At 46.9% G+C, this 24,678-nt stretch overlaps 1 protein-coding gene across 1 annotated transcript in view; it reads left to right on the top strand.

The window, feature by feature from the left end:
* LOC311098781 (pappalysin-2-like) overlaps nucleotides 1–24,678 on the top strand; it is a gene marked incomplete at its 5' end in the record, with an annotated part of 88,658 nt that overhangs the window by 21,389 nt on the left and 42,591 nt on the right. The window contains 5 exons of the mRNA XM_084139346.1: nucleotides 909–1,091; nucleotides 3,145–3,442; nucleotides 21,879–22,007; nucleotides 22,397–22,482; nucleotides 24,441–24,637. Coding sequence (XP_083995472.1) covers nucleotides 909–1,091; nucleotides 3,145–3,442; nucleotides 21,879–22,007; nucleotides 22,397–22,482; nucleotides 24,441–24,637 — 893 coding nt within the window. The remainder of the gene's footprint in view (nucleotides 1–908; nucleotides 1,092–3,144; nucleotides 3,443–21,878; nucleotides 22,008–22,396; nucleotides 22,483–24,440; nucleotides 24,638–24,678) is intronic.

Raw genomic sequence — 24,678 nt, forward strand, 5'->3', positions numbered from 1 at the left:
AGATACAAGTTTGAGATGGTAATTTTCCAATTTATGCTTTGGCCAAAAATATCAGTATAGGACGAGTCAAAAACATTATTTGGGTATTAGTTAACAGAATATTAACTTTTAAAAGTGAGATTTTCACTGGACAGTTGCTTTAAGAAGGCTTCAATTAAAAAATAATAAGTTGTGGGCCTATCTGCTCAACACACTATCACAGCTTATTGTGAAATAGACACTTTGTCATTTTCTTCACAACGCATGTTTTAAATATTTTTTATTTTGACCCGTTTTTCGTGATATCCAATTGGTAGTTACAGTCTTGTCCCATCGCTGCAACTACTGTACGGACTCGGGAGAGGCGAAGGTCGAGAGCCATGCGTCCTCCGAAACACGACCCTGCCAAGCCACACTGCTTCTTGACACACTGCTCGCTTAACCCGGAAGCCAGCCGGAGGAAACACTGCATAACTGGCGACCATGTCAGCGTGCTTGCGCCCGGCCCGCCACCAGGAGTTGCTAGAGCGTGATGGGACAAGGACATCCCGGCCGGCGAAACCCTCCCCTAACCCGGATGATGCTGGGCCAATTGTGCGGCGCCTCATGGGTCTCCCGGTCGCGGCCGGGATGGAACCCGGGTCTGTAGTGACGCCTCAAGCGCTGCGATGCAGTGCCTTAGACCGCTGTGCCATTCACAACGCATTTGATGTGTATTACATAATTTTCTTCCTTCGTTAGCTAAGCTAGGGGTTAAGGTCAGGGTTAGGAGTTAAGGTTAGGTTTAGGGGTTAAGGTTAGGTAACATGCTAGCTAAGTAATTAAAGGGTTAAGGTTAGGGTTAGTGTGCCATTGGGGACGCATCTAGGTGTGGGTATATATATATATATATATATAGTAAAACCAAATGTGTGTGTGTGTGTTTACAGGCCCTCCAGATGTATACCAGCCATGTGAGCCCAGCCTACAGGCCTGGAGTCCAGAACTCAGCCTGTATGATGCCAATGTGACGTCTCCCTGCCCTGAAACCGAGGGCTGCATCCTGATGCTGCGCTTCCTCCACCCTGTGGTCCCTAACAGCCTCACTGTGTGGGTCACCTACATCTCAGCTGGTGGGTCCCGGGTTCATTCTAGTTGTCTCCAACAGCATTCGGAAGTATTCAGACCCCTTGACTTTTTCCACATTGTTATGTTACAGCCTTATTCTAAAATGGATTAAATCATCAATCTACACACAATACCCCATAATGACAAAGTGAAATCAGGTTTTTATAAATTGTAGCTAATTTATTTAAAAAATAAAAACAGAAATACCTTATTTACATAAGTATTCAGACCCTTTGCTATGAGACACGGAATTAAGCTCAGGTGCATCCTGTTTCCATTGATCATCCTTGAGATGTTTCTATGACTTGATTGGAGTCCACCTGTGGTAAATTCAATTGATTGGACATGATTTGGAAAGACACACACCTGTCTATATAAGGTCCCACAGTTGACAGTGCATGTCAGAGCAAAAACCAAGCCATGAGGTCGAAGGAATTGTTTGTAGAGCTCCGAGACAGTATTGTGTCGAGGCACAGATCTGGGGAAGGGTACCAAAAAATGTCTGCTGCATTGAAAGGTCCCCAAGAACTCAGTGGCCTCCATCATTCTTAAATGGAAGAACTTTGGAACCACCAAGACTCTTCCTAGAGCTGACCGCCCGGCCAAACTGAGCAATCGGGGGAGAAGGGCCTTGGTCAGGGAGGTGACCAAGAACCCGATGATCACTCTGAAAGAGCTCCAGAGTTCCTCTGTGGAGATGGGAGAACCTTGAAGAAGGACAACCATGACTGCAGCACTCCACCAATCAGGCCTTTATGGTAGAGTGACCAGACGGAAGCCACTCCTCAGTAAAAGGCACACGACAGCCCGCTTGGAGTTTGCCAAAAGGCACCTAAAGACTCTCAGACCATGAGAAACAAGATTCTCTGGTCTGATGAAACTGAGATTAAACTCTTTGGCTTGATGGCCAGGTGTCACATCTGGAGGAAACCTGGCACCATCCCTACGGTGAAGCATGGTGGTGGCAGCATCATACTGTGGGGATGTTTTTCAGCGGCAGAGACTGGGAGACTAGTCAGGATCGAGGGAAAGATGAACGGAGCGAAGTACAGAGAGATCCTTGATGAAAACCTGCTTCAGAGCGCTCAGGACCTTAGACTGGCGTGAAGGTTCACCTTCCAACAGGTCAACGACCCTAAGCACACAGCCAAGACAATGCAGGCGTGGCTTTGGGACAATTCTCTGAATGTCCTTGAGTGGCCCAGCCAGAGCCCGAACTTGAAGCCGATCCAACATCTCTGGAGAGACCTGAAAATAACCTGACAGAGCTTGAGAGGATCTGCAGAGAAAAATACAGGTGTAGCGTCATACCCGAGAAGACTCGAGGCTGTAATCGCTGCTTCAACAAAGTACTGAGTAAAGGGTCTGAATACTTATGTAAATGTAATTATTTTTTGTGTTTTATAAATTTGCAAGAATATTCTAGAAATCTGTTTTTGCTTTGTCATTATGTATTATTGTGTGTAGATTGATGAGGAAAAATGTATTTTTAATCAATTAAAGAATAAGGCAAAATGTGGAAAAAGTAAGGACTTTAACTGCATGTGTGACATAACTCCACCAGTCCTATTTAGGATGTCATTTACAAAGATTATACCGTTTTTAAACATTATTTTCCAAAAATAATGTTTTTTAAAAATCAATTAGTATATTTGAGTTTAACCATAATATTTGTTCTAATATTCCTTCTGTCTTTTCTGGTGGATTAAACTGAAATTGCAACCAGCTTTCTATTGCTTGTTTTAAAAATAGCTACATTTTGGAGGTTATTTTATTTTCAAATAACTGAAAGTGAGAGGTTGTAATCTGAATGAAGGGGAAAAAGGCCGTTCTTGAACATGGGGTGACAACAGCATACATTTAGCAATTACTGAAACTCTCCACAATACAAGCCACGCATTGTGTCTACCTGAATGTTAATGCTTTGGCTGTAATGTCAAGTCACACCAAATATTTTTTCTAGGTGTTTATGAATAAATAAAGGGCCAAGCATATGCATTTTACTATGGAACTGCTTGATTATACAGGTGATGATTGTCCACCATGTTGTCTCTACAGATAACCAGGCGATCGCCAACATCGAGCTAATAACAGACACAGACGAGTCTCTTGACATGGGTCCACAGCACGTCTTCTGTGATGTGCCCCTCACTCTACGTGTGCACACCGATAAAAGGGTGGCAGCTGTCAAACTGAGCACCTTTGATGAAAAGATGGAGATTGATGCTATCCTGCTCACTTCTGGGCCCCATAATCCTCTCTGCTCCAGTTGCCAGCCTCTGATCTACCGAGTTGTCAGGCAACCTGCGTTTTCAGGCGATCTGGTCCAGCAAACTCTGCTTACATTTACAGACAGGTAAGATTGACACTGACAAACACTTTGACCTTAGTCCGGAAAGTTCTCCTGTGCAGACACAGATTTATTGTTTGGAGGACATGTACCACTGCTCCAAGAACTGGGCCCAAGAATACACACAAAAAAGAAATCACGATCAAAATGTATGTCAGTTACAAATATCAAACAATGTAATCTTCTGTAGCAACAGAAGCTGAGATATTCGTAATTCTAGTGTTTTGGTCTGGTATTGTTTTCGCAACACAAAAACCAAATGTATTCAGTAGGCTTCTTAGCCCTAGCTACTGATCCAAATCAACATCAAGGGCCTTATTCAAGATAACTTTTTGAAAGGATTCTGGCGTACATCAAAGCATTTTTATCCCACACTGTGAGAAAAGGTGTTAAGTTGATTATCTGAATCAACTTAACAACTTAAGTGTTCTTTGTTTTTTATTCTGTTCTAAGCTTACTTTTATTCATAACAGTCTGCTTGGATTCTATATTAGCATCATACACAATTTTTTGTGAATGAGTTTGTAATTTTCCACAAACACTTTCTGGGATGTTTCTTTTCAAGCGCTTAGTTGCAGAAGTAGGTGGATATGCTTAAGAGGTCACGTTGAGGAATACATTTGGTTTCATCTCTAAAAGTTCCACAAGCAGCAGTAAGTGCAAAAAGATGTAAAAACCAAGGGGAATTAAGTTATGTGGAGGGAAGAGAGGCAGTCTCTGGAATATAAACCAAATGTGACCAGCAGAAACAGTAAACACCCGTGGCTGTTTGGAGCTGTTCCTCAGCTATTTCCTCTCGCTGAAGGCTCTGTACTGTATGCTCATCATGGTTAGTATATGATAAGTGAGAGGCCTGTCATTTGGAAAAGGGGGTGAAGAGAGAGAAGTGGGGTGTATTGCAGGAGAGAGAAAAAAGAAAGGTTAAGCATTGTGACTGACTTTGAGTCTACACTGCCACCAAGAGGTATATCTGACAAAGCAAGATTGTTTTGCACTTGATATCCTAATCCTTAAAAATAGACTCACACTTTTGGTCCATTAGTTGAGAAAAAACACTTTTGGGGTATGTGTGAAATATAGGTAGGATGAAGTTATGTCGTAACTCCATGGTCAAGGATGTATTATTTCCCCCTGACCCTCATCGTCTGGTTTCTACTACTTCGTGGCTCAAATTTGACTCGTACATTAATAACTGATTGTATAATTCCAGTGTCCATTAAGGCACAAAACTACCCTAAGTCTAAGTCCTGACAAAAAAAAACACAGAGACTCCTGTAAAATTTCCTCCGGTGGAATGCTAGAGAGAGAGGGCTCTTAGAGCTGATCCATAATTAATAAGGGTAATTTGTAGCGGGAGGAAATCCAACACGCCTGAGAGAGTAGATGATGTGCATTTTTGTAGGCATTCCTTACAGCTGGCCGGAGACAATGGTAATCAAGCAGTGCTGCCGGGAAATCAAAGGTAGGCTCTTTTTATAGTTTGGAGCTGACCAAAACAGCTCAATAGCCCTGGGACAGGAGGTATGATATCACCGTACCCACTGTACACCCAGTTTAGGTTTAAGGTCACTGCTTCCTACAGCAAGGTTAGATGACTAGGTGACTCTGGACACAGATACACAAGGCAAGAACCAGTGTTGGGGAAGCTAATCTGAAAATGAAGTTTACCAAGCAAGCAACTATTTCACACTGGAAGAAGTTAAGCTACACTAAAGCTAAAAATATATATAATTTACTTAATTAAAGTTACTTTGAAAAACTAGTTCACTAATCAAGCTACTTCGTGAAAAATTATCATACAGTGGGGAAAAAAAGTATTTAGTCAGCCACCAATTGTGCAAGTTCTCCCACTTAAAAAGATGAGAGAGGCCTGTAATTTTCATCATAGGTACACGTCAACTATGACAGACAAAATGAGAATTCTTTTTCCAGAAAATCACATTGTAGGATTTTTAATGAATTTATTTGCAAATGATGGTGGAAAATAAGTATTTGGTCAATAACAAAAGTTTCTCAATACTTTGTTATATACTTTGTTATATACCCGTTGTTGGCAATGACACAGGTCAAACGTTTTCTGTAAGTCTTCACAAGGTTTTCACACACTGTTGCTGGTATTTTGGCCCATTCCTCCATGCAGATCTCCTATAGAGCAGTGATGTTTTGGGGCTGTCGCTGGGCAACACGGACTTTCAACTCCCTCCAAAGATTTTCTATGGGGTTGAGATCTGGAGACTGGCTAGGCCACTCCAGGACCTTGAAATGCTTCTTACGAAGCCACTCCTTCGTTGCCCGGGCGGTGTGTTTGGGATCATTGTCATGCTGAAAGACCCAGCCACGTTTCATCTTCAATGCCCTTGCTGATGGAAGGAGGTTTTCACTCAAAATCTCACGATACATGGCCCCATTCATTCTTTCCTTTACACAGATCAGTCGTCCTGGTCCCTTTGAAGAAAAACAGCCCCAAAGCATGATGATCTTTTATACTGATAACAAGTTCAAACAGGTGCCATTAATACAGGTAACGAGTGGAGGACAGAGGAGCCTCTTAAAGAAGAAGTTACAGGTCTGTGAGAGCCAGAAATCTTGCTTGTTTGTAGGTGACCAAATACTTATTTTCCACCATAATTTGCAAATAAATTCATAAAGAATCCTACAATGTGACTTCTGGATTATTTTTTCTCAATTTGTCTGTCATAGTTGACGTGTACCTATGATGAAAATGACAGGCCTCTCTCATCTTTTTAAGTGGGAGAACTTGCACAATTGGTGGCTGACTAAATACTTTTTTTCCCCACTGTATGTAAATCTGAAATGTCATAGACTACAAACAGATCACTTTACCCCAGTGTTACAGGTTAGCGTGCCTTCAGAAAGTATTCACACCGCTTGACTTTTTCCACATTTTGTTGTGTTACAGCCTGAATTTAATATGGATTGAGATTTTGTGTCACTGGCCTACACACAATACCCCATAATGTCAAAGTGGAATTATGTTAATTTGTTTTATTTTTACAAATTAATAAAAAATGAAAGGCTGAAATGGCTTGAGTCAGTAAGTATTCAACCCCTTTGTTATGGCAAGCCTAAATAAGTTCAGGAGTAACAATTTGCTTAACAAGTCACATAAGTTGCATGAACTCACTCTTTGTGCAATAATAGTGTTTAACATGATTTCTAAATGACTACCTCATCTCAGTACCACACACATACAATTATTTGTAAGGTCCCTCAGTCGAGAAGTGAATTTCAATGTCACACCCTGGTTCTGGGACTCGTTATGTTGAGCCAGGGTGTGTGCAGTCTATGTGGTTTGGTTCTATGTTGGGTGTCAAAGTGTTGTAATTATGTTGATTAGTCATATGACTCCCAATCGGAGGTAACGAGTGTCAGCTGTCGGCTCGTTATCTCTGATTGGGAGCCATATTTATTCTGTATGTGTTCTTGTGGGCATTGTGGGTTATTGTTCCGTGTTTCAGTCGTTGTACTGTGGACTTCACGAGTCGTCTTTTGTTTTGTATTTTACGTGCTTTACTCTTATTAAAGTCATGTTCGTTCAACGCGCTGCGCTTTGGTCTCCTTCACTCCTAGACGATCGTGACAGAATAACCCACCAAAGAAAGACCAAGCAGCGCGTCCAGGAGCAACAGGATCCACCTACACAGGATTTATATCCACCCATAAAGGATTCATGGACATGGGAGGAGATTCTGGATGGTAAGGGACCTTGGGCACAACCGGGAGAATATCGCCGTCCTCGGGAAGAGCTGGAGGCAGCTAAAGCCGAGAGGCGGCGATATGAGGAGGCAGCACGGAGGCAAGACTGGAAGCCTGTGGGTACTACCCAAGAATTTCTTGGGGGGGGGCTAAGAGGGAGTGTGGCGAAGTCAGGTAGGAGACCTGCGCCTACTCCCTGGACTGACCGTGGAGAGCGAGAGTACGGGCAGACACCGTGTTACGCAGTTGAGCGCATGGTGTCTCCTGTACGCAGGCATAGCCCGGTTCGGTACAGTCCAGCTCCACGTATCGGCCGGGCCAGATTGAGTGTTGAGCCGGATGTCATGAGGCCGGTCCCACGCAGCAGGTCACCAGTGCGTCTCCTCGGGCCGGCGTACATGGCACCAGCCTTACGCATGGTGTTCCCGGTTCGCCCACATAGGCCGGTGCGGGTTATTCCACCTCCCCGTACTGGTCGGGCGACGGGGAGCATCAACCCAGGTAAGGTTGGGCAGGCTCAGTGCTCAAGGGAGCCAGTACGCCTGCACGGGCCGGTATTTCCGGCGCCACCTCCTCGCTCCAGCCCAGTACCACCAGTACCTACACCACGCACCAGGTTTCCTGTGCGTCTTCAGAGCCCTGTGTCTCCTCCACGCACTGGCTCGATGGTGCGTGTCTCCAGCCCTTTACCACCAGTGCATACACCACGCACCAAGCCTCCTGTGTGTCCCCAGAGTCCTGTGCGTCCTGTTGTTGCTTCCCGCACTAGCCCTGAGATGCGTGTCCTCAGCCCGGTACCTCCTGTTCCGGCACCACGCACCAGGCCTACGATGCGCCTCAGACGGCCAGAGTCGGCCGTCTGCCCAACGGGGCCTGAACTGTCCGTCTGCCCAACGCCGTCTGAACGGCCCGTCTGCCCAACGGCGCCTGAACTGTCCGTCTGCCCAACGCCGTCTGAACTGCCCGTCTGCCCAACGGCGCCTGAACTGCCCGTCTGCCCAACGCCGTCTGAACTGTCCGTCTGCCCAACGCCGTCTGAACTGCCCGTCTGCCCAACGGCGCCTGAACTGCCCGTCTGCCCAACGCCGTCTGAACTGTCCGTCTGCCCAACGCCGTCTGAACTGCCCGTCTGTACAGAGCCTGCAAAGCCGCCCGTCTGCCATGAGCCTTCAGAGCCGTCCGCCAGACCGGAGCCGCTAGAGCTCTCCGCCAGACAGGATCAGCCAAAACCTTCCGCCAGACCGGATCAGCCAGAGCCTTCCGCCAGACAGGATCAGCCAGAGCCTTCCGCCAGACCGGATCAGCCAGAGCCTTCCGCCAGACAGGATCAGCCAGAGCCTTCGGCCAGACAGGATCAGCCAGAGCCTTCGGCCAGACAGGATCAGCCAGAGCCTTCCGCCAGACCGGATCAGCCAGAGCCTTCCGCCAGACCGGATCAGCCAGAGCCTTCCGCCAGACCGGATCAGCCAGAGCCTTCCGCCAGACAGGATCAGCCAGATCCGTCAGCCAGCCATGAGCAGCCAGATCCGTCAGCCAGCCATGAGCAGCCAGATCCGTCAGCCAGCCATGAGCAGCCAGATCCTTCAGCCAGCCATGAGCCGTTCAGCCAGGATCCGCCAGAGCCGTCCAGCCAGGATCCGCCAGAGCCAACCAGCCAGGATCCGCCATTGAGTCAGGTGCTGCCCCTTAGTCTGGTGCTGCCCCTTAGTCTGGTGCTGCCCCTTAGTCCGGTGCTGCCCCTTAGTCCGGTGCTGCCCCTTAGTCCGGTGCTGCCTCTTAGTCCGGTGCTGCCCCTTAAACCGGTGGGGGTCATTTGGAGGAACCTACGTAAGCGGGTAGTGACTATGGTGGGGTGGTGGTCTAGGCCGGAGCCAGAACCGCCACCGAGGAGGTATGCCCGCCCAGCCCTCCCCTGTTTGGGGGTTTTGAGGCGCGGTCGCAGTCCGCGCCTTTAGGGGGGGGTACTGTCACACCCTGGTTCTGGGACTCGTTATGTTGAGCCAGGGTGTGTGCAGTCTATGTGGTTTGGTTCTATGTTGGGTGTCAAAGTGTTGTAATTATGTTGATTAGTCATATGACTCCCAATCGGAGGTAACGAGTGTCAGCTGTCGGCTCGTTATCTCTGATTGGGAGCCATATTTATTCTGTATGTGTTCTTGTGGGCATTGTGGGTTATTGTTCCGTGTTTCAGTCGTTGTACTGTGGACTTCACGAGTCGTCTTTTGTTTTGTATTTTACGTGCTTTACTCTTATTAAAGTCATGTTCGTTCAACGCGCTGCGCTTTGGTCTCCTTCACTCCTAGACGATCGTGACATTCAAACACAGATTCAACCACAAAGTCCAGTGAGGTTTTCCAATGCCTCACAAAGAAGGGCACCTATTGGTAGATGGATAAAAAAAAAAAGCAGACATTGAATATGTAGTGAACTAGTACAAAAAAAAGTATGAAAATGTATGCACTCTTTACTGTAAGTTGCTCTGGATAAGAGAGTCTGCTAAATTACAAAAATGTAAATGTAATATCCCTTTGAGCATGGTGAAGTTATTAATTACACTTTGGATGGTGTATCAATACATCCAGTCGCTACAAAGATACAGGCTTCCTTCCTAACTCAGTGGCCGGAGAGGAACGAAACCACTCAGGGATTTTACCATGAGGCCAATGGTGACTTTAAAACAGTTACATAGTTGAATGGCTGTGATAGGAGAAAACTGAGAATGGATCAACAACATTGAAGTTACTCCACAATACTAACCTAAATGACAGAGTGAAAAGAAGGAAGCCTATATAGAAAAATGTCACGTTGTATAATGATTAGAAGACAGGCACAGGAATACGTATTAGGGGTTTTATTACTCCACCCAACACAAACACGTGTATATATATATATATATACACAAAAGGGATGTAACCCAAACAAAGAGCGAGGTGTAACTCTACACAATACACGGGACGAGACCCGTAAACAACAAGATCACACTTTACGGTACTCACGAGACCAACGGACAATAATCAACAAGGACAATGGGGAGCAGAGGGCACATACAGTGGCTTGCGAAAGTATTAACCCCCCTTGGCACGACCACATGGACGCAGTGCGGGTCGGTCAGGGTGCCGACGGTGAAAATCCCTGGTCAGCGAAGCGTCCAGGATGTCCACCGCAGGAACCCAGCACCGCTCCTCTGGGCAGTACCCCTCCCAGTCGATGAGGTATTGGAGACGCCCCACCCGACGACTCGAATCCAGGACTTCACGGACCGAGTACGCCGGACCTCCCTCGATGTTCAGAGGAGGAGGCGGGGGCGTCACTGGGTCCAGCCTCAGCGAGGGGACCAGGCACCACTGGCCTGAGGAGAGACAAATGAAAAGTCGTATTAATGCGGTAATCAGCAGGAAGTTGCAAACGGTACGTTACCTTATTAACCCTCCTCAGGACTTTAAACGGCCCCACAAACCGCGGGCTCAGCTTCCGGCAGGGCATGCGGAGGGGCCGGTTCCGGGTGGAGAGCCAGACCCGGTCGCCTGGAGAGAAAACAGACGCCTCACTGTGGTGGCGGTCGGCCTGTACCTTGTGGCGACGCAAAGCCCGCTGGAGTCGAGTGTGCGCAGTGTTCCAGATCTCCTCAGCGCGCCGAAACCACTCTTCCCCCGCAGGGGCCTCGGTCTGGCTCGGATGCCAAGGTGCCAGGGCCGGCTGATACCCCAACACGCACTGGAAAGGAGAGAGGTTAGTGGAGGAGTCGCGGATGGAATTCTGCACGTACTCAGCCCAAGGTAGAAAATCTGCACACTCCCCCAGCCGGTCCTGCCAGTAACACCCCAGGAACCTGCCCACTTCCTGATTGACCCCCTCCACCTGCCCATTAGCTTGAGGACGGTACCCAGAGGTGAGACTGACTGTGACCCCTAGGCGTTCCATGAACGCTTTCCAAACGCGTGATGTGAACTGAGGACCACGGTCTGACTCAATGTCCTCCGGGATCCCATAGTGCCGGAAGACGTGCGTAAAAAGAGCCTCCATGGTTTGCATGGCCGACGGGAGCCCAGGCAGAGGAAGGAGGCGACAAGCTTTGGAAAACTGGTCCACAACGACGCAAACGGTGGTGTTCCCCTGGAAGGGGGGAAGGTCAGTGACAAAGTCCACCGAGAGGTGAGACCAGGGTCGTTGTGGAACCGGCAGGGGAAGGAGCTTTCCATAAGGGAGGTGTCTGGGTGTCTTAGACTGGGCACAGATGGAGCAGGAAGAGACCCGGACGTCCCAAGCCAAGGCGGGCCACCAGTACTTCTCAGTCAGGCAGGCGATGGTACGGCCTATCCCAGGATGACCCGACACAGGTGCATTGTGCGCTCAGGAAAGGAGACAGTCCCGCACACCCGTGGGCACTTAGGCGCGGTTCTCTTGGCAATGTGTAGGTACGGGTTCCGTACGCAGGGCCTGCCGTATGTCGGCGTCCATGTCCCACACCACTGGTGCGATGATACGGAACGGAGGGATGATGGGGTCTCCTCTTCCTGCCTCTCCTCTGCCTGGGTTGGAGCAGGGGAATTCCCTGGCTTGTCACCTCCTCGCCTATTACTGGATAGAGGGCAGTTCGGGGAGAAAGGACCCCTTTCTCCATCATAGGAGCAGAGGCCCAGATTCCTCCTACGCTCTGCCTCCGGTCAGTGCCGATATGACTGTGGCAACCCTGTCTCTCCCGGAGACAGCCTCGGCGTAGCGAGCGAGGTACAGGTCGCATTGCAGAAGGAATCCCTTGCATCTCGCTGGCGCGCCGTCTAAGCGCTCGGGGAGGGACAGGGGTATTCCGCGGACCGGCTCAGATGGAACGGAGGCAGGTAGTGGTGGTGTGGAGGATGGTGCCGGAACCAGTCCTGGAGACTGGAGGGACTGCACTTTCCCCTCCAACCGCAGGATGGTTGCCAGCACGCTGTCCATGGTGCTGCTGAGTCTGGAGAAACAGTCCTCGTGATGCTGGACTGTCTCTATGATGGTCGCCAGCTCGGCCTTTCCCGCTGTATCCATTTTTATAGGTTGATTATTCTGTCACGTTGTACAATGATTAGAAGACAGGCGCAGGAATAAGTATTAGAGGTTAAATTACTCCACCCAACACAAACACGTATATATATACAAAAGGGATGTAACTCAAACAAAGTGTGAGGTGTAACCTCTACACAATACACGGGACGAGACCTGTAAACAGCAAGAGCACACTACACGGTACTAACGAGACCAATGGACATGGGACAATAATCGACAAGGACAATGGGGAACAGAGGGCACATATATACACAAACTATTCAGGGGGGAATGGGAACCAGGTGTGCGTAATGAGACAAGACAGTCCGGGGTTGGTGGTAATGATCCATGTCAGTGATGCCTAGAAAGCCGGTGACGTAGACCTCAGACCTCCGGAACTGGTGAACGGAATGAGCAGCAGTACGGGGGGGATCCGTGACAATAAAAAATATTCCAAAACATGCATCCTGTTTGCCACTAAAATAATACAACGTTTTGTTCTTAATACAAGGGGTTATGTTTGCAGCAAATCCAACACAACACATCACTGAGTACCACTCTTCATATTTTCAAGCATAGTGGTGGCTGCATCATGTTATGGGCATGGTTGTCATCGGCAAGGACAAGGGAGTTATTTAGGATAAAAATAAATGGAATAGAGTTAAACACATGCAAAATCCTATAGGAAACCCTTGTTCAGTCTGCTTTCCAACAGACACTGGGAGACAAATGCACCATTCAGCAGGAAAATAACCTAAAACACAAGGCCAAATATACACTGGAGTTGCTTACCAAGACGACATTGAATGTTCCTGAGCAGCCTAGTTATGTTTTGACTTAAATCGGCTTGAAAATCTATGGCAAGACTTGAAAATGGCTGTCTAGCAATGATCAACAACCAACTTGACAGAGCTTGAAGAATTTTAAAAATAATATAATATGCAGATATTGTACAATCAAGGTGTGCAAAGCTCCTAAAGACTTTCCCAGAAAGACTCACAGCTGTAATTGCTGCCAAAGGTAATTCTAACATGTACTGACTCAGGGGTGTAAATAATTATGTACATGAGATATTTCTGTATTTCATTTTCAATAAATTTGCACATTCACTTTTTCATTATGGGGTATTGTCTGTAGATGGGTGAGATTATGATAATTTTTTATCCATTTTGACTTCCGTCTGGAACTCAAAAACATGTGGAATAAGTATATGAATACTTTCTGAAGGCACTGTAGCCTATTAAACACAAAAACAATGTTTCAAGTGAGAATTTGGCAGGTCTGATGCCAAAAAGGAAAGGACGTTTTTGCTTATGTAACACACTATAGAAACTACTTTAGAGTTACTATGTACGATGTGAAAACAGTCTATTTAGGTTCGAAAGGAGACTGGTATCTAAAGCAATGTAATCTAATAAGGCAAGGGAAAAAAACATTCAATATCAACTAAAGGAAGAATACTGCAAGGACTTTGTGACATACGTTCGAAGTTGAAGTTGATCTATTGTTGAAATAATTTGTTTTATATTTTTTTATGTTCAAAGATCAATGCACAACAACAGAGTATCATAACCGTAATGACCGTAATTCACAACAATACAGTTTTGTCCAATACAGTACTAAAAAATAATTATAAACTGTGTACCCAATAAAACATTTATGTGAGTACACGCAATTATCTCAGTTCAGTTCCTACAACGATGCACCAGTCAAATATCCCTAAGTAGAGATGAAGCAATGATAATGATTGTAGAAGCTGTAGATGATGACCCTCTGTAGATGGTGAAGTAGTTTCAAGTTTCATTAGTCGTACGGGATACGCATTGTATACATCGTCCAACGAAATGTCTACTTGCAGGTTCCTTCTCAACAATGCAACAACAATAAGAAATAGTAAAAAATAAGAATACGAACATACAGTAAATGGTAGTGGTATAGAATAAACATTTTAGCATAAGTATAATACAGGAAGGCACAATTTATAGTACAATATTTACATGTGTATTGGGGACGGGGGGATGGGGGTGCGGAGAATCAGAGCAGGTGGTCAGTCCAGTTCAAGTGTTCAGCAGTCTGTTGGCTTGTAGATAAAAACAGTCTCTGTTGGTTTCAGACCTCATGCTCCAATACCGTCTGCCCGACGGTAAGGGAGAGAACAGCTCGTGGCTGGGGTATGTGGTGTCCTTGATGATGCTGCGTGCCTTCCTCAGGCACCGTTTTGAGTAGATGTCCTGTATGGGTGGGAACACTGTCCCAGTGATGTACTGGGCCGTCTTCACCATCCGCTGGAGGGCCTTGCGGTCATGGACGGAGCAATTCCCGTACCAGGCCATGATGAAACCAGTCAGGACGCTCTCAATGGTGCAGTGGAAGTATTTGGAGAGGACTCGGGGCGGCATGCATAATTTATTCAGCCGCCTTAGGAAGTAGAGATGCTGTTGCGTTTTCTTGACAAGAGTGGTGGTGGTTTTGGTCCATGATAAGTCCTCGGTAATGTGGATGCAGCGGAACTTAAAACTTGTGACTCTCTCTACTACAGTCCCATTGATGTCGATCTGGGCATGTTCCCTCCTCTGCTTCCTGACGTCAACAATCAACTCCTTTGTTTTGCTGGCTTTGAGGGAGAGGTTGTTTTCATGACACCACAATTCCAATTCACTTACCTCCTCCCTAAAGCATGACTCGTCATTGTTGGTTATCAAGCCTACAATGATGGTGTCCTCAGCAAACTTGATAATGGAGTTGGTGTTGTGCAAGGCCACGCAGTCGTGGGTGAACAGGGAGTACAGCAGAGGACTGAGGACACACCCCTGGGGGGCCCCTGTGTTAAGAGTCAGTGTGGAGGAGGTATGGTTGACAATCCTCACAGCCTGTGGTCTGCCCGTCAGGAAGTCCAGGATCCAGTTGCAGAGAGTGGTGTCCAGACCTAGGGCATTGAGCTTGGTGTCGAGGTTGGAGGGAACAATAGTGTTGAATGCTGAACTGTAGTCGATGAACAGCATTCTCACATGGGTGTTCCTCTTGTCCAGATGTGTTGCGGCCGTGTGAATAGCGATGGAAATGACATCTTTCGTGGATCTGTGGGCCATGACCAGCCTCTCAAAGCACTTCATGATGACCGAGGTGAGCGCTACGGGGCGATAGTCATTTGGCCATGTCACCTTGTTTTTCTTGGGCACTGGGACGATGGTGGTATCCTTAAAGCAGGTGGGGACTACAGCCTGGGACAGGAACAGGTTGAAGATGTCTGAGAAGACACCCGCCAGCTGGTCAGCACACACTGTGAGGTCGCGGGGATGCCATATGGGCCCGCGGCTTTGTGAGTATTCATTTGATAGTTTTCCTCACCTGGTCATCCGGAGCAGCGAGAGTCTTCCTGGATGGCTCAGTATTGTCTGCCTCGAAGCGAGAATAGAATGTGTTAAGCTCATCTGGGAGGCTTCGGTGGGCACCGCACAGCTGGATTTTCCATTTTAGTCTGTGAAAGTCTGTAGTCCTTGCCACATGCGATGACAGTCTGAGTTGTCGAACATCAATTTAAGTTTGAGTCTGTATTGTCTTTTTGCATCCCTAATGGATTTGCGGGAGCTCGTACTGGCTTGCCTTTTACGTATCGCGCGCCACAGAGTCATCAGGGTTCATTCTGCTGACATTGAATGCTGCAGTACGGGCTCTCTGCATTGTACAGATATCTCCGTTCATCCAGGGTTTTTGGTTGGGGTATGTCCGGATTGTTATTGTGGGTACAACGTCATTAACACATTTCCTAATGAAGCCTGTGACTGACGATGTATATATCTGAATGTTGATGGATGAGTCCTGAGTGGATGAATCTTTGGACATATTCCAATCAGTATTCTCAAAACAATCCAGCAGCATTGAGTCTGCCTCCTCTGTCCAGTGCCTCACTATTCTCTTTGTTGGAGGCTCCCTCTTGAGTTGCTGCTAGGCGGGGAGTAGGAACAGAGAAAATTGATCTGATGGATGTTTGTGTATACATGGTCAAGCACGGCGGATCCTCTTGTGGGGAAGGATACCCTGCTGGTGATATTTGGGGGAAATTTGTTTTAGACAGGCTTGGTTAAAGTCACCCCTGACAATAAAGACTGCCTCTGGGTGAGAGGATTCTTGCTGGGTAATGATCATGTGCAGTTTGTTGAGTGCCACCTTGGTGTTTGTTTGTGGCGGTATGTACACAGTTGTGATAAAAACACATGTGAATTCCATTGGCATATAGTGGGGTCGGCATTTTAGCATCAGAAACTCCAGATTCGGGTGAACAGGAGCTTGCGTTGTTTTCAACTTCGGTACACCAGGAATTGTTTATAAGGAAACATACTGTAGCAGGTGATGATGGACGGAGTCAGACGCAGGAAAGGAAATCATGGAATAAATGGTTTAATCAATAAACAGAGGTACGCAGCAATGCGTAATACCCACTAGTGCAGACAAACGGCGCACTGGGGGGAATAATGCACACGGGTGAATAACCCAGCGATACACAAATAGGAACGAGCTCCACTGAGCTATAATCTCTTCTAAAATAAACAATCACACACAAAGACAAGGGGGCAGAGGGAACACTTATACAGGTACTGATGAGGGGATATGAACAAGGTGTGTATAATAAACAAGACAAAACAAATGGAATGATAAGATGAGGAGCGGCAGTGGTTAGAAGGCCGGTGTCGACGAACGCCGAAGCCTGCCCGAACAAGGAGAGGAGGCAGCTTCGGAGGAAGTCTTGACAGTACCCCCCCCCCTCCCCTTGACGCGCAGCTCCAGCAACGCGCCGACACCGGCCTCGGGGACGGCCAGGAGGATGCGGAGCAGGGCGAGCCGGATGGCAATGGTGGAAATCCCGCAACAGGGAGGGTTTGAGGATATCCCTCACCAGGACCCAATACCGCTCCTCCTGACCGTACCCCTACCACTCCACGAGGTACTGAAGGTCCCTCACCCGACGCCTAGAATCCAGGATGGAATGGACGGAGTATGCCGGGGACCCTCGATGTCCAGAGGGGGTGGAGGGACCTCCCGCACCTCAGACTCCTAGAGCGGACAAGCCACCACCGGCCTGAGGAGAGACACATGGAACGAGGGGTTAATACGGTAATCTGGAGGGAGTAGTAACCTATAGGTAACCTCGTTTATCCTCCTCAGGACTTTGAACGGCCCCACAAACCGCGGGCTCAGCTTCCGGCAGGGCAGGCGGAGGGGCAGATTCCGGGTCGAGAGCCAGACCCGATCACCCAGTACAAAGACCGGGCCTCACTGCGGTGGCGGTCAGCGTTGGCCTTCTGGTGAGTAACGGCGCGCTGGAGGTGGACGTGAGCAGCGTTCCACGTCTCCGCCGCGCGCCGAAACCAGTCATCCACCGCAGGAGCTTCGGTTTGGCTCTGATGCCACGGTGCCAGAACCGGCTGATAACCTAAAACACATTGGTATGGCAATAGGTTAGTGGAGGAGTGGCGGAGAGAGTTCTGGGCATATTCGGCCCATGGCAAGAACACTGACCACTTCCCCGGCCGGTCCTGGCAGTAGGACCGCAGGAACCTACCCACACCCTGATTCACCCGTTCCACCTGCCCATTACTCTCGGGGTGAAACCCAGAGGTCAGGCTGACCGAGACCCCCAGACGTTCCATGAACGCCTTCCAGACCCTGGCACCAAGTAGCGCCGGTCAGACACTATGTCCTCTGGCACCAAGTAGCACCGGAAGACGTGAGTAAACAGGGCCTCCACAGTCTGCAGGGCCGTGGGGAGACTGGGCAGAGGAAGGAGGCGGCAGGCTTTTGAAAAGCGTTCCACAATGACCAGGATGGTGGTGTTACCCTGAGAGAGGGGAAGATCAGTGAGAAAGTCAATACACAGGTGAAACCATGGTCGTTGTGGAACTGGTAAGGGCTGTAACTTACCCGCTGGGAGGTGCCTAGGTGCCTTACTCTGGGTGCACACCTAGCAGGAGGAGACATACACCCTCACGTTCTTAGCCAAGGTAGGCAACCAGTACTTTCCGATCAGGCACCGCACTGTACGGCCGATACCTGGGTGACCAGAGGAGGGGGACGTGTGTGCCCAATATATCAGACGGTCACGGACAAGAGACTGCACGTACCACAGCCCAGCTGGGCACTGAGGTGGAGATGGCTCTGTGCGTAACGCCCGCTCTATGTCCGCATCCATCGCCCACACCACCAGCGCCACAATGCAGGAGGCCAGGAGTATGGGGGTGTTGTCTATTTGCCTCTCCTCTGTGTCGTACAGCCGTGACAGTGTGTCTGCCTTCAAGTTCTTCGTACCCGGGATGTAAGACAGTGTAAAATCTAACCGGGTGAAGAATAGGGCCCACCTGGCCTGGCGAGGGGTCAGTCTCCTCGCTGCCCGGATGTACTCCAGGTTACGGTGGTCCGTCCAGACAAGGAAATGGTGTTTCGCCCCCTCGAACCAGTGCCTCCACACGGTCAGGGCTCTAACAACAGCCAACAGCTCCCGATCACCAACGTCGTAGTTCTGCTCCGCCGGGCTGAGCTTCTTGGAGAAGAAGGCACAGGGGCGGATCTTGGGTGGCATGTCCGAGCATTGAGATAGGACGGCGCCTATCCCTAACTCGGACGCATCCACCTCCACTACGAACGGTAGTGATGGATCGGGATGGGCCAGTACCAGGGCTGAGGTGAACAGAACCATGAATGTCCCGAAACACCTCGTTCACAAAGGACTGGAAGACTAATGGAGCATTCATCAAACCGTACGGCATCACCAGGTATTCGCAATGCCCCGTGGTTGTGCTGAATGCTGTCTTCCACTCGTCCCCCTCTCGGACACGCACCAGGTTGTACGCACTCCAGAGATCTAATTTTGTGAAGACGCGCTCCCCGTGCATTGACTCTTCGGACACGCACCAGGTTATACGCACTCCAGAGATCTAATTTTGTGAAGACACGCGCCCCATGCAGGCCCCTTCCAAAACGTCCACTAGAAGCCAGCAGGTTGTCCATCCGGATGGCCATGTTCACCAGTTGATTGAAGGACAACGTGGTGTCCCGGCAGGCTAGCTCCCTTCGGACATCCTCTTGCAGGTGGCACTGGAAATGGTCGATGAGGGCCCGTTTGTTCCACCCGGACACAGCCGCTAGAGTCCTGAACTCCAGAGCAAAGTCCTGCGCGGTCCTCGTCCCCTGCCTCAAATGGACCAGCCGCTCGCCCGCCTCGCTCCCTTCAGGAGGGTAATCAAAGACGGCCCGGAAGAGGCGAGCAAACTCCCCGTAGTTGTCCAACGCGGCTCCTCCTTCACAGAGTCAGACGCTGGAGAGGAAATCACGGAATAAATTGTTTAATCAATAAACAGAGGTACGCAGCAATGCGTAATACCCACCAATGCGGACAAACGGCGCACTGGGGAAAAGAAGGCACACGGGTGAATAACCCAGCGATACACAAATAGGAACGAGCTCCACCGAGCTATAATCTCCTCTACAATAAACAATCACACACAAAGAAAAGGGGGCAGAGGGAACACTTATACAGGTACTGATGAGGGGATATGAACCAGGTGTGTGTAATAAACAGGACAAAACAAATGGAATGATGAGATGAGGAGCGGCAGTGGCTAGAAGGCCGGTGTCGACGAACGCCGAAGCCTGCCCGAACAAGGAGAGGAGGCAGCTTCGGAGGAAGTCGTGACACATACCCCTCCCCCCCGACTCTTACCAGAAGCTGCCGTTCGATCCATTCGGAATATGGAGAATAGCAGAGTAGAGTGTATTGTCCCTAAGCCACATCTCAGTAAAAACAAAGACACAGCATTCCCTGATGTCCCACTGTGATTGAAGCCTTGCTCTGAGTTTACAAAGTTTATTTTCCAGCGATTGGACATTAACCATCAGGATACTAGGAGAGGAGGCCGTGTAGCCCGTCTTTTCAGCCTAGCTTGGAGTCCCCCTTTCCTTCCTCTTCTTTGTCGCCGGCATTGCCTTAGGTCATCTCGGCCAGGAGCAACAGGTAGGCCCACTGTGCGGGAAACAAAGGAGCGAATGCAGTATTCCAGATCTGGGAGGCTGAGAGATAAATGTGTAGCTTCCGATTCATGATCCAGAAGTGTTTGTCGATCGTAGGAAATTATTGCACTAACATTCTGAGCAAACAAAGTAATAATTCCTTCTACATCTGCATTGCTTGCTGTTTGGGGTTTTAGGTTGGGTTTCTGTATAAGCACTTTGTGACATCTGCTGATGTAAAAAGGGCTTTATAAATAAATTGTATTCAATTTGAATAATTAACACAAAAAAGCTACGCCGAGCAGAAACCAGCAAGACAGGTGCCCTCCTCAGCATCGCCATCTAGTTTGTAGAAGATGGCAGGTGGCGCTGGTGCCGTCAAATCAAACGGGGGGTACAAAACCTATTCAGTCTCTTACTTTAATCATCATGTAGAGGTTTCAAAAGGATTTACAGATTATGTTGCAAAACCCACATTCTTCTCCACAAGGCAACTACAGCCGAGCGCCATTACTGTTCAATCACTCTCATACAAAGCAATGCACATGTAGCGATAGCAAATGCAAAATCCAAAACGTTCTAAAATCTAAATGATCATCACTCTCAAAAGCATACAGTACATGTTTATGTCAATATCCTGACTGATTTTAGATTGTAAATATCATGTGCACTTTAGTTATTCATCAAGACAGGCATAGAATTTGGCTAGCATAAAGCTAACTCACCAGGATTCTCTTTTCATAAACATCAAAGGAAAAAACGTCAGAATTCCCCTCTGGTTCAGCTCACTCTGATTATCTAAGCGCTCGATTCTTCTGTAGTAGTAAATATTCAGTATACTACACAACTTTGTTTCCAGTAAGTTATCTAAGTTATCAACATTCAATATTTCTAGGTTTCTTCTAGGTTTCTTTCTGCTTCACAGTTCGTGGGCACTCTCGCCAAAAGGCAAGAGGGAAAAGAGCGAGATCAGAGAGACCGCAAAAGACATTCAGACTGTAGGGGTCGCCAAAAAACTCCCAACTCATAGAATTAGTGTAAAGAAGTTAGGACCTGTCTTGTTTTGTGAAAACTTTAGGAAATTACTAAAATAGCATGGGATACACTTACTTCACCTATATTTTATTTTATGCAAAAAAAAGTAGTATATAGTTCCAGTAGTTAGCTACACCGCTACATGGCAAAAAAAAAACTACCACCAAGCTACTGCCAAATGTAGTTAAAATAGGGTAGTGGGTTCGATCCCCGGGACCACCCATACACAAAAATGTATGCACGCATGACTGTAAGTCGCTTTGGATAAAAGCGTCTGCAAATGGCATATTATTATTATTATTATTATTATTATTATTATTATTATTATTATTATTATTATATTATTATTATTATTATTAGTAAAATACTAGTTGAACTACATGTATAGTTCACTACTCCCCAACACTGACAAGAACAATCTGTTTTGTTATTGTGTATTGTGTGTGTGCACTGTGCAGTGTCCATCTAACCTTGCTGTTCAAAATGGTTGTTGATTGATAGAACTTTTTAGTTTTTGGTCATTTTGTATCTCTATGCAACAATTCGACCTGGAAATAATCCAAAATGTTAATTATATCTGTATTTAGGAATACATTTCCATGAGACAAGCATGTCATTTGAACAATGTTTACACTTGAATGTTGCATGTTTTGATGTGTTCCTACAGTGACGTTGTAAAGGATGAGGAGTACCAGTACAGAGTTCAGGTGGAAGCAGACGGTCTCCTCAGTGAGCTCTCCCCACCTCTCCTCTACACCCATGGAGCTGCCTACTGCGGAGACGGACTACTCCAGAGGTCAGTCAGTTTACACAGTATTCACATCACAGATATGTCATATTTTCTCTCATCCATTGTAGACAACACCAACAGTAGAATGACAATATACATAATATATGATTAAATTCATACTATTAATTGAGACACAGCAATGTTGTAATCATGGTAAAAAAAAGTCAACCTTCATCACTTTGGACAGACAGTTTCAAATACACAGGACATGATGTTATATAAAATCCCTAAGAAGATCATGAGCACTAACCTCAAACTTGAGACAAGGATAGGGATAGACAGGTTCATTAAGTTAGCAAGTGTGTAAGTCACACCAAACTACAGTATGTGTGTTTGTAATGAAAGTGTATGGCCTATGGAGATGACTGATCCTTATTGTCTCTCTCTCTCTGTAGGACAGAGGACTGTGATGATGGCAATCTGTTGGATGGTGATGGCTGCTCTAAGAAGTGCCACATGGAGTCAGGCTTCAACTGCAATGGTGAGTGAAGAACAGACAAGACTGCTCTCCTAATCCTTGTCTCAGTCTACAGTCTGTGGACTGACCGCAACAGAAGCCCAACTAGACCATGTTGATGGAACTCAACCAAAACGGTAATTGCAAGCAGAAGCTTCAATTCAAACTCGGTCAAAATGCCTTTATAAAGTTGAACACTAGTGTACGTCAAGACAGGTCACAACTTAACACTTAACTAAGTAAAGAGTCATCACTCATCACACACATTAGCTCCATGCACTGATTTCATATCACAAACACTGTAATTTGGAGTCATTCTGCGCTTAACCATCTCAATTTACCCAAACTATGTATTATGCATACAATAATCAAATATAATTCAAAACGAATACATATGAACTCAAAGACTCAAACAACACTCACCTAGAGATGTGAATTGTGAAGTGTATTTTTCTTTCCTGAAGTAAGTTTACTATTACAGCTAGCTTGTTTTGATTTCCACAACACAACAATGCTGTCAAGCTGACACACTGCCTTGTCTCTGGTTTTCATTCAGAGACTTGGCAAGCTTAAAGTAGACATTGCACACACAGTAACAACAGCAAATGTCAACCTCACAGTTGCGGTGTTCTTGTGTCGCCTATAAATGTATCCACCATGCTGGGGAATGCTTTTGTCCTCTTCCTTTATGATCATGCTCTTAGTTAAAGCAATGTGTTTTCTTTCATATAAAATGTGTAATTTGGCTCACAATATAGATCACAAGGAAGTAGGCCTAATGGTTACTGAGTAACTCATATAATTTAATGGATTTACATGTTCTATTCTCACATACTGTATGTGTGTATGTCCCAAATGGCACCATATTCCTTTTATAGTGCACTACTTTTGACAGAGTATTAATTTATTAATCCCAACTTGGGAAATTGTTTTATAACCTCAAGCATCATCAATGGACAAGACAAGAATCAATGACATACACATAATATATATATATTTTTTAGTAGTGCATTATAAAGGGAATTGGGTGCCATTTGGCACAGAATTTTGTGAATCCATTACTCAGCTGGGACGTCAACAGACCCTCAATTTCGTCAAGGGAGAAAAAAGAAAGCACCTCCATGAAGGTTCAGAGATGCCGTGACTGAAAGTGTTACATTTTCTTAGGGAATAAACACAACTAGCAGGAAAAAAAACTTTGGCAAAAACACATGATAAATTGCAACACATATGAAACGGAATCATTTCACCATTCAAGATAGTGTCTCACTCTCGCTCAGTCATGCACAAATTTGCTTCCATGTTTGGGTATTCTGATGCTTGACAAGTTAACTCGTACAACACCAGAATGGTCAATGTATCTGTAGCATGAACATCAACTCGTATTATCCTGAGAGTGATATTGCTGTGACAAACAACTGAAGTAAAAACACATACTGTACATTATGGTCAATGCACAATTGGCCAAACAACCTGCTATGATGATAATGTGGTTTGATTTCATATTGTCTAGACTTTACTTTTGAGACATATTTCCATGGATTACTTATGCCAATTCAATACCTTGTCAGTGACTAAACTCTCTCCTACCCATGCAGCTGTCTGTAACAAACAGACAGGGCCAAGTCCAGCCTCTGATGTTATGCACATCAGGTCCACTCATTATTAATATTTGGTGTATTACATGATGTTTAGCTTTTTTATTCTCTCTCTTTGAACCTTTGTCAGACATCTTTATTATTGAAGTACATCTTTCCAGTTAGGTAATGTTTTCTTATGACATCATCTACTTATTGTTATAAAATGCAATCCCCCCACCAGACTGGGTTAGTACCAAATGGCACCCTATTCCTTATATAGTGCACTACTTTCGACCAGCCCTATGGGTCCTGGTCAAAAGTAGTGCACTATAAAGGGAATATGGCTCCATTTGGGACGCAAGCTTGTTCACCACATATCTTTCCCTCCATTGGTTCCTCTAGGTGAACCCAGCCTGTGCTACGTGTTTGAGGGTGATGGTGTGTGTGAGGTGTTTGAGAGGGGCTCCAGCGTACAGGACTGTGGTTACTTCACCCCTCATGGTTACAGTGACCAGTGGGCTTCAACCGCAGCAGCCTCCTATCAGGATCAAATCAATTGCCCTGCCCTGGGAGCCACCGGAGAGCCCTCACTTAGCAAGGTAGCAGTGCTTTACCTCTGCCCTGTCCTCCACCTCCTGGA

This window comes from Coregonus lavaretus (genome assembly GCF_964263955.1).
Source record: "Coregonus lavaretus genome assembly, chromosome: 23".
Taxonomy (NCBI): domain Eukaryota; kingdom Metazoa; phylum Chordata; class Actinopteri; order Salmoniformes; family Salmonidae; genus Coregonus; species Coregonus lavaretus.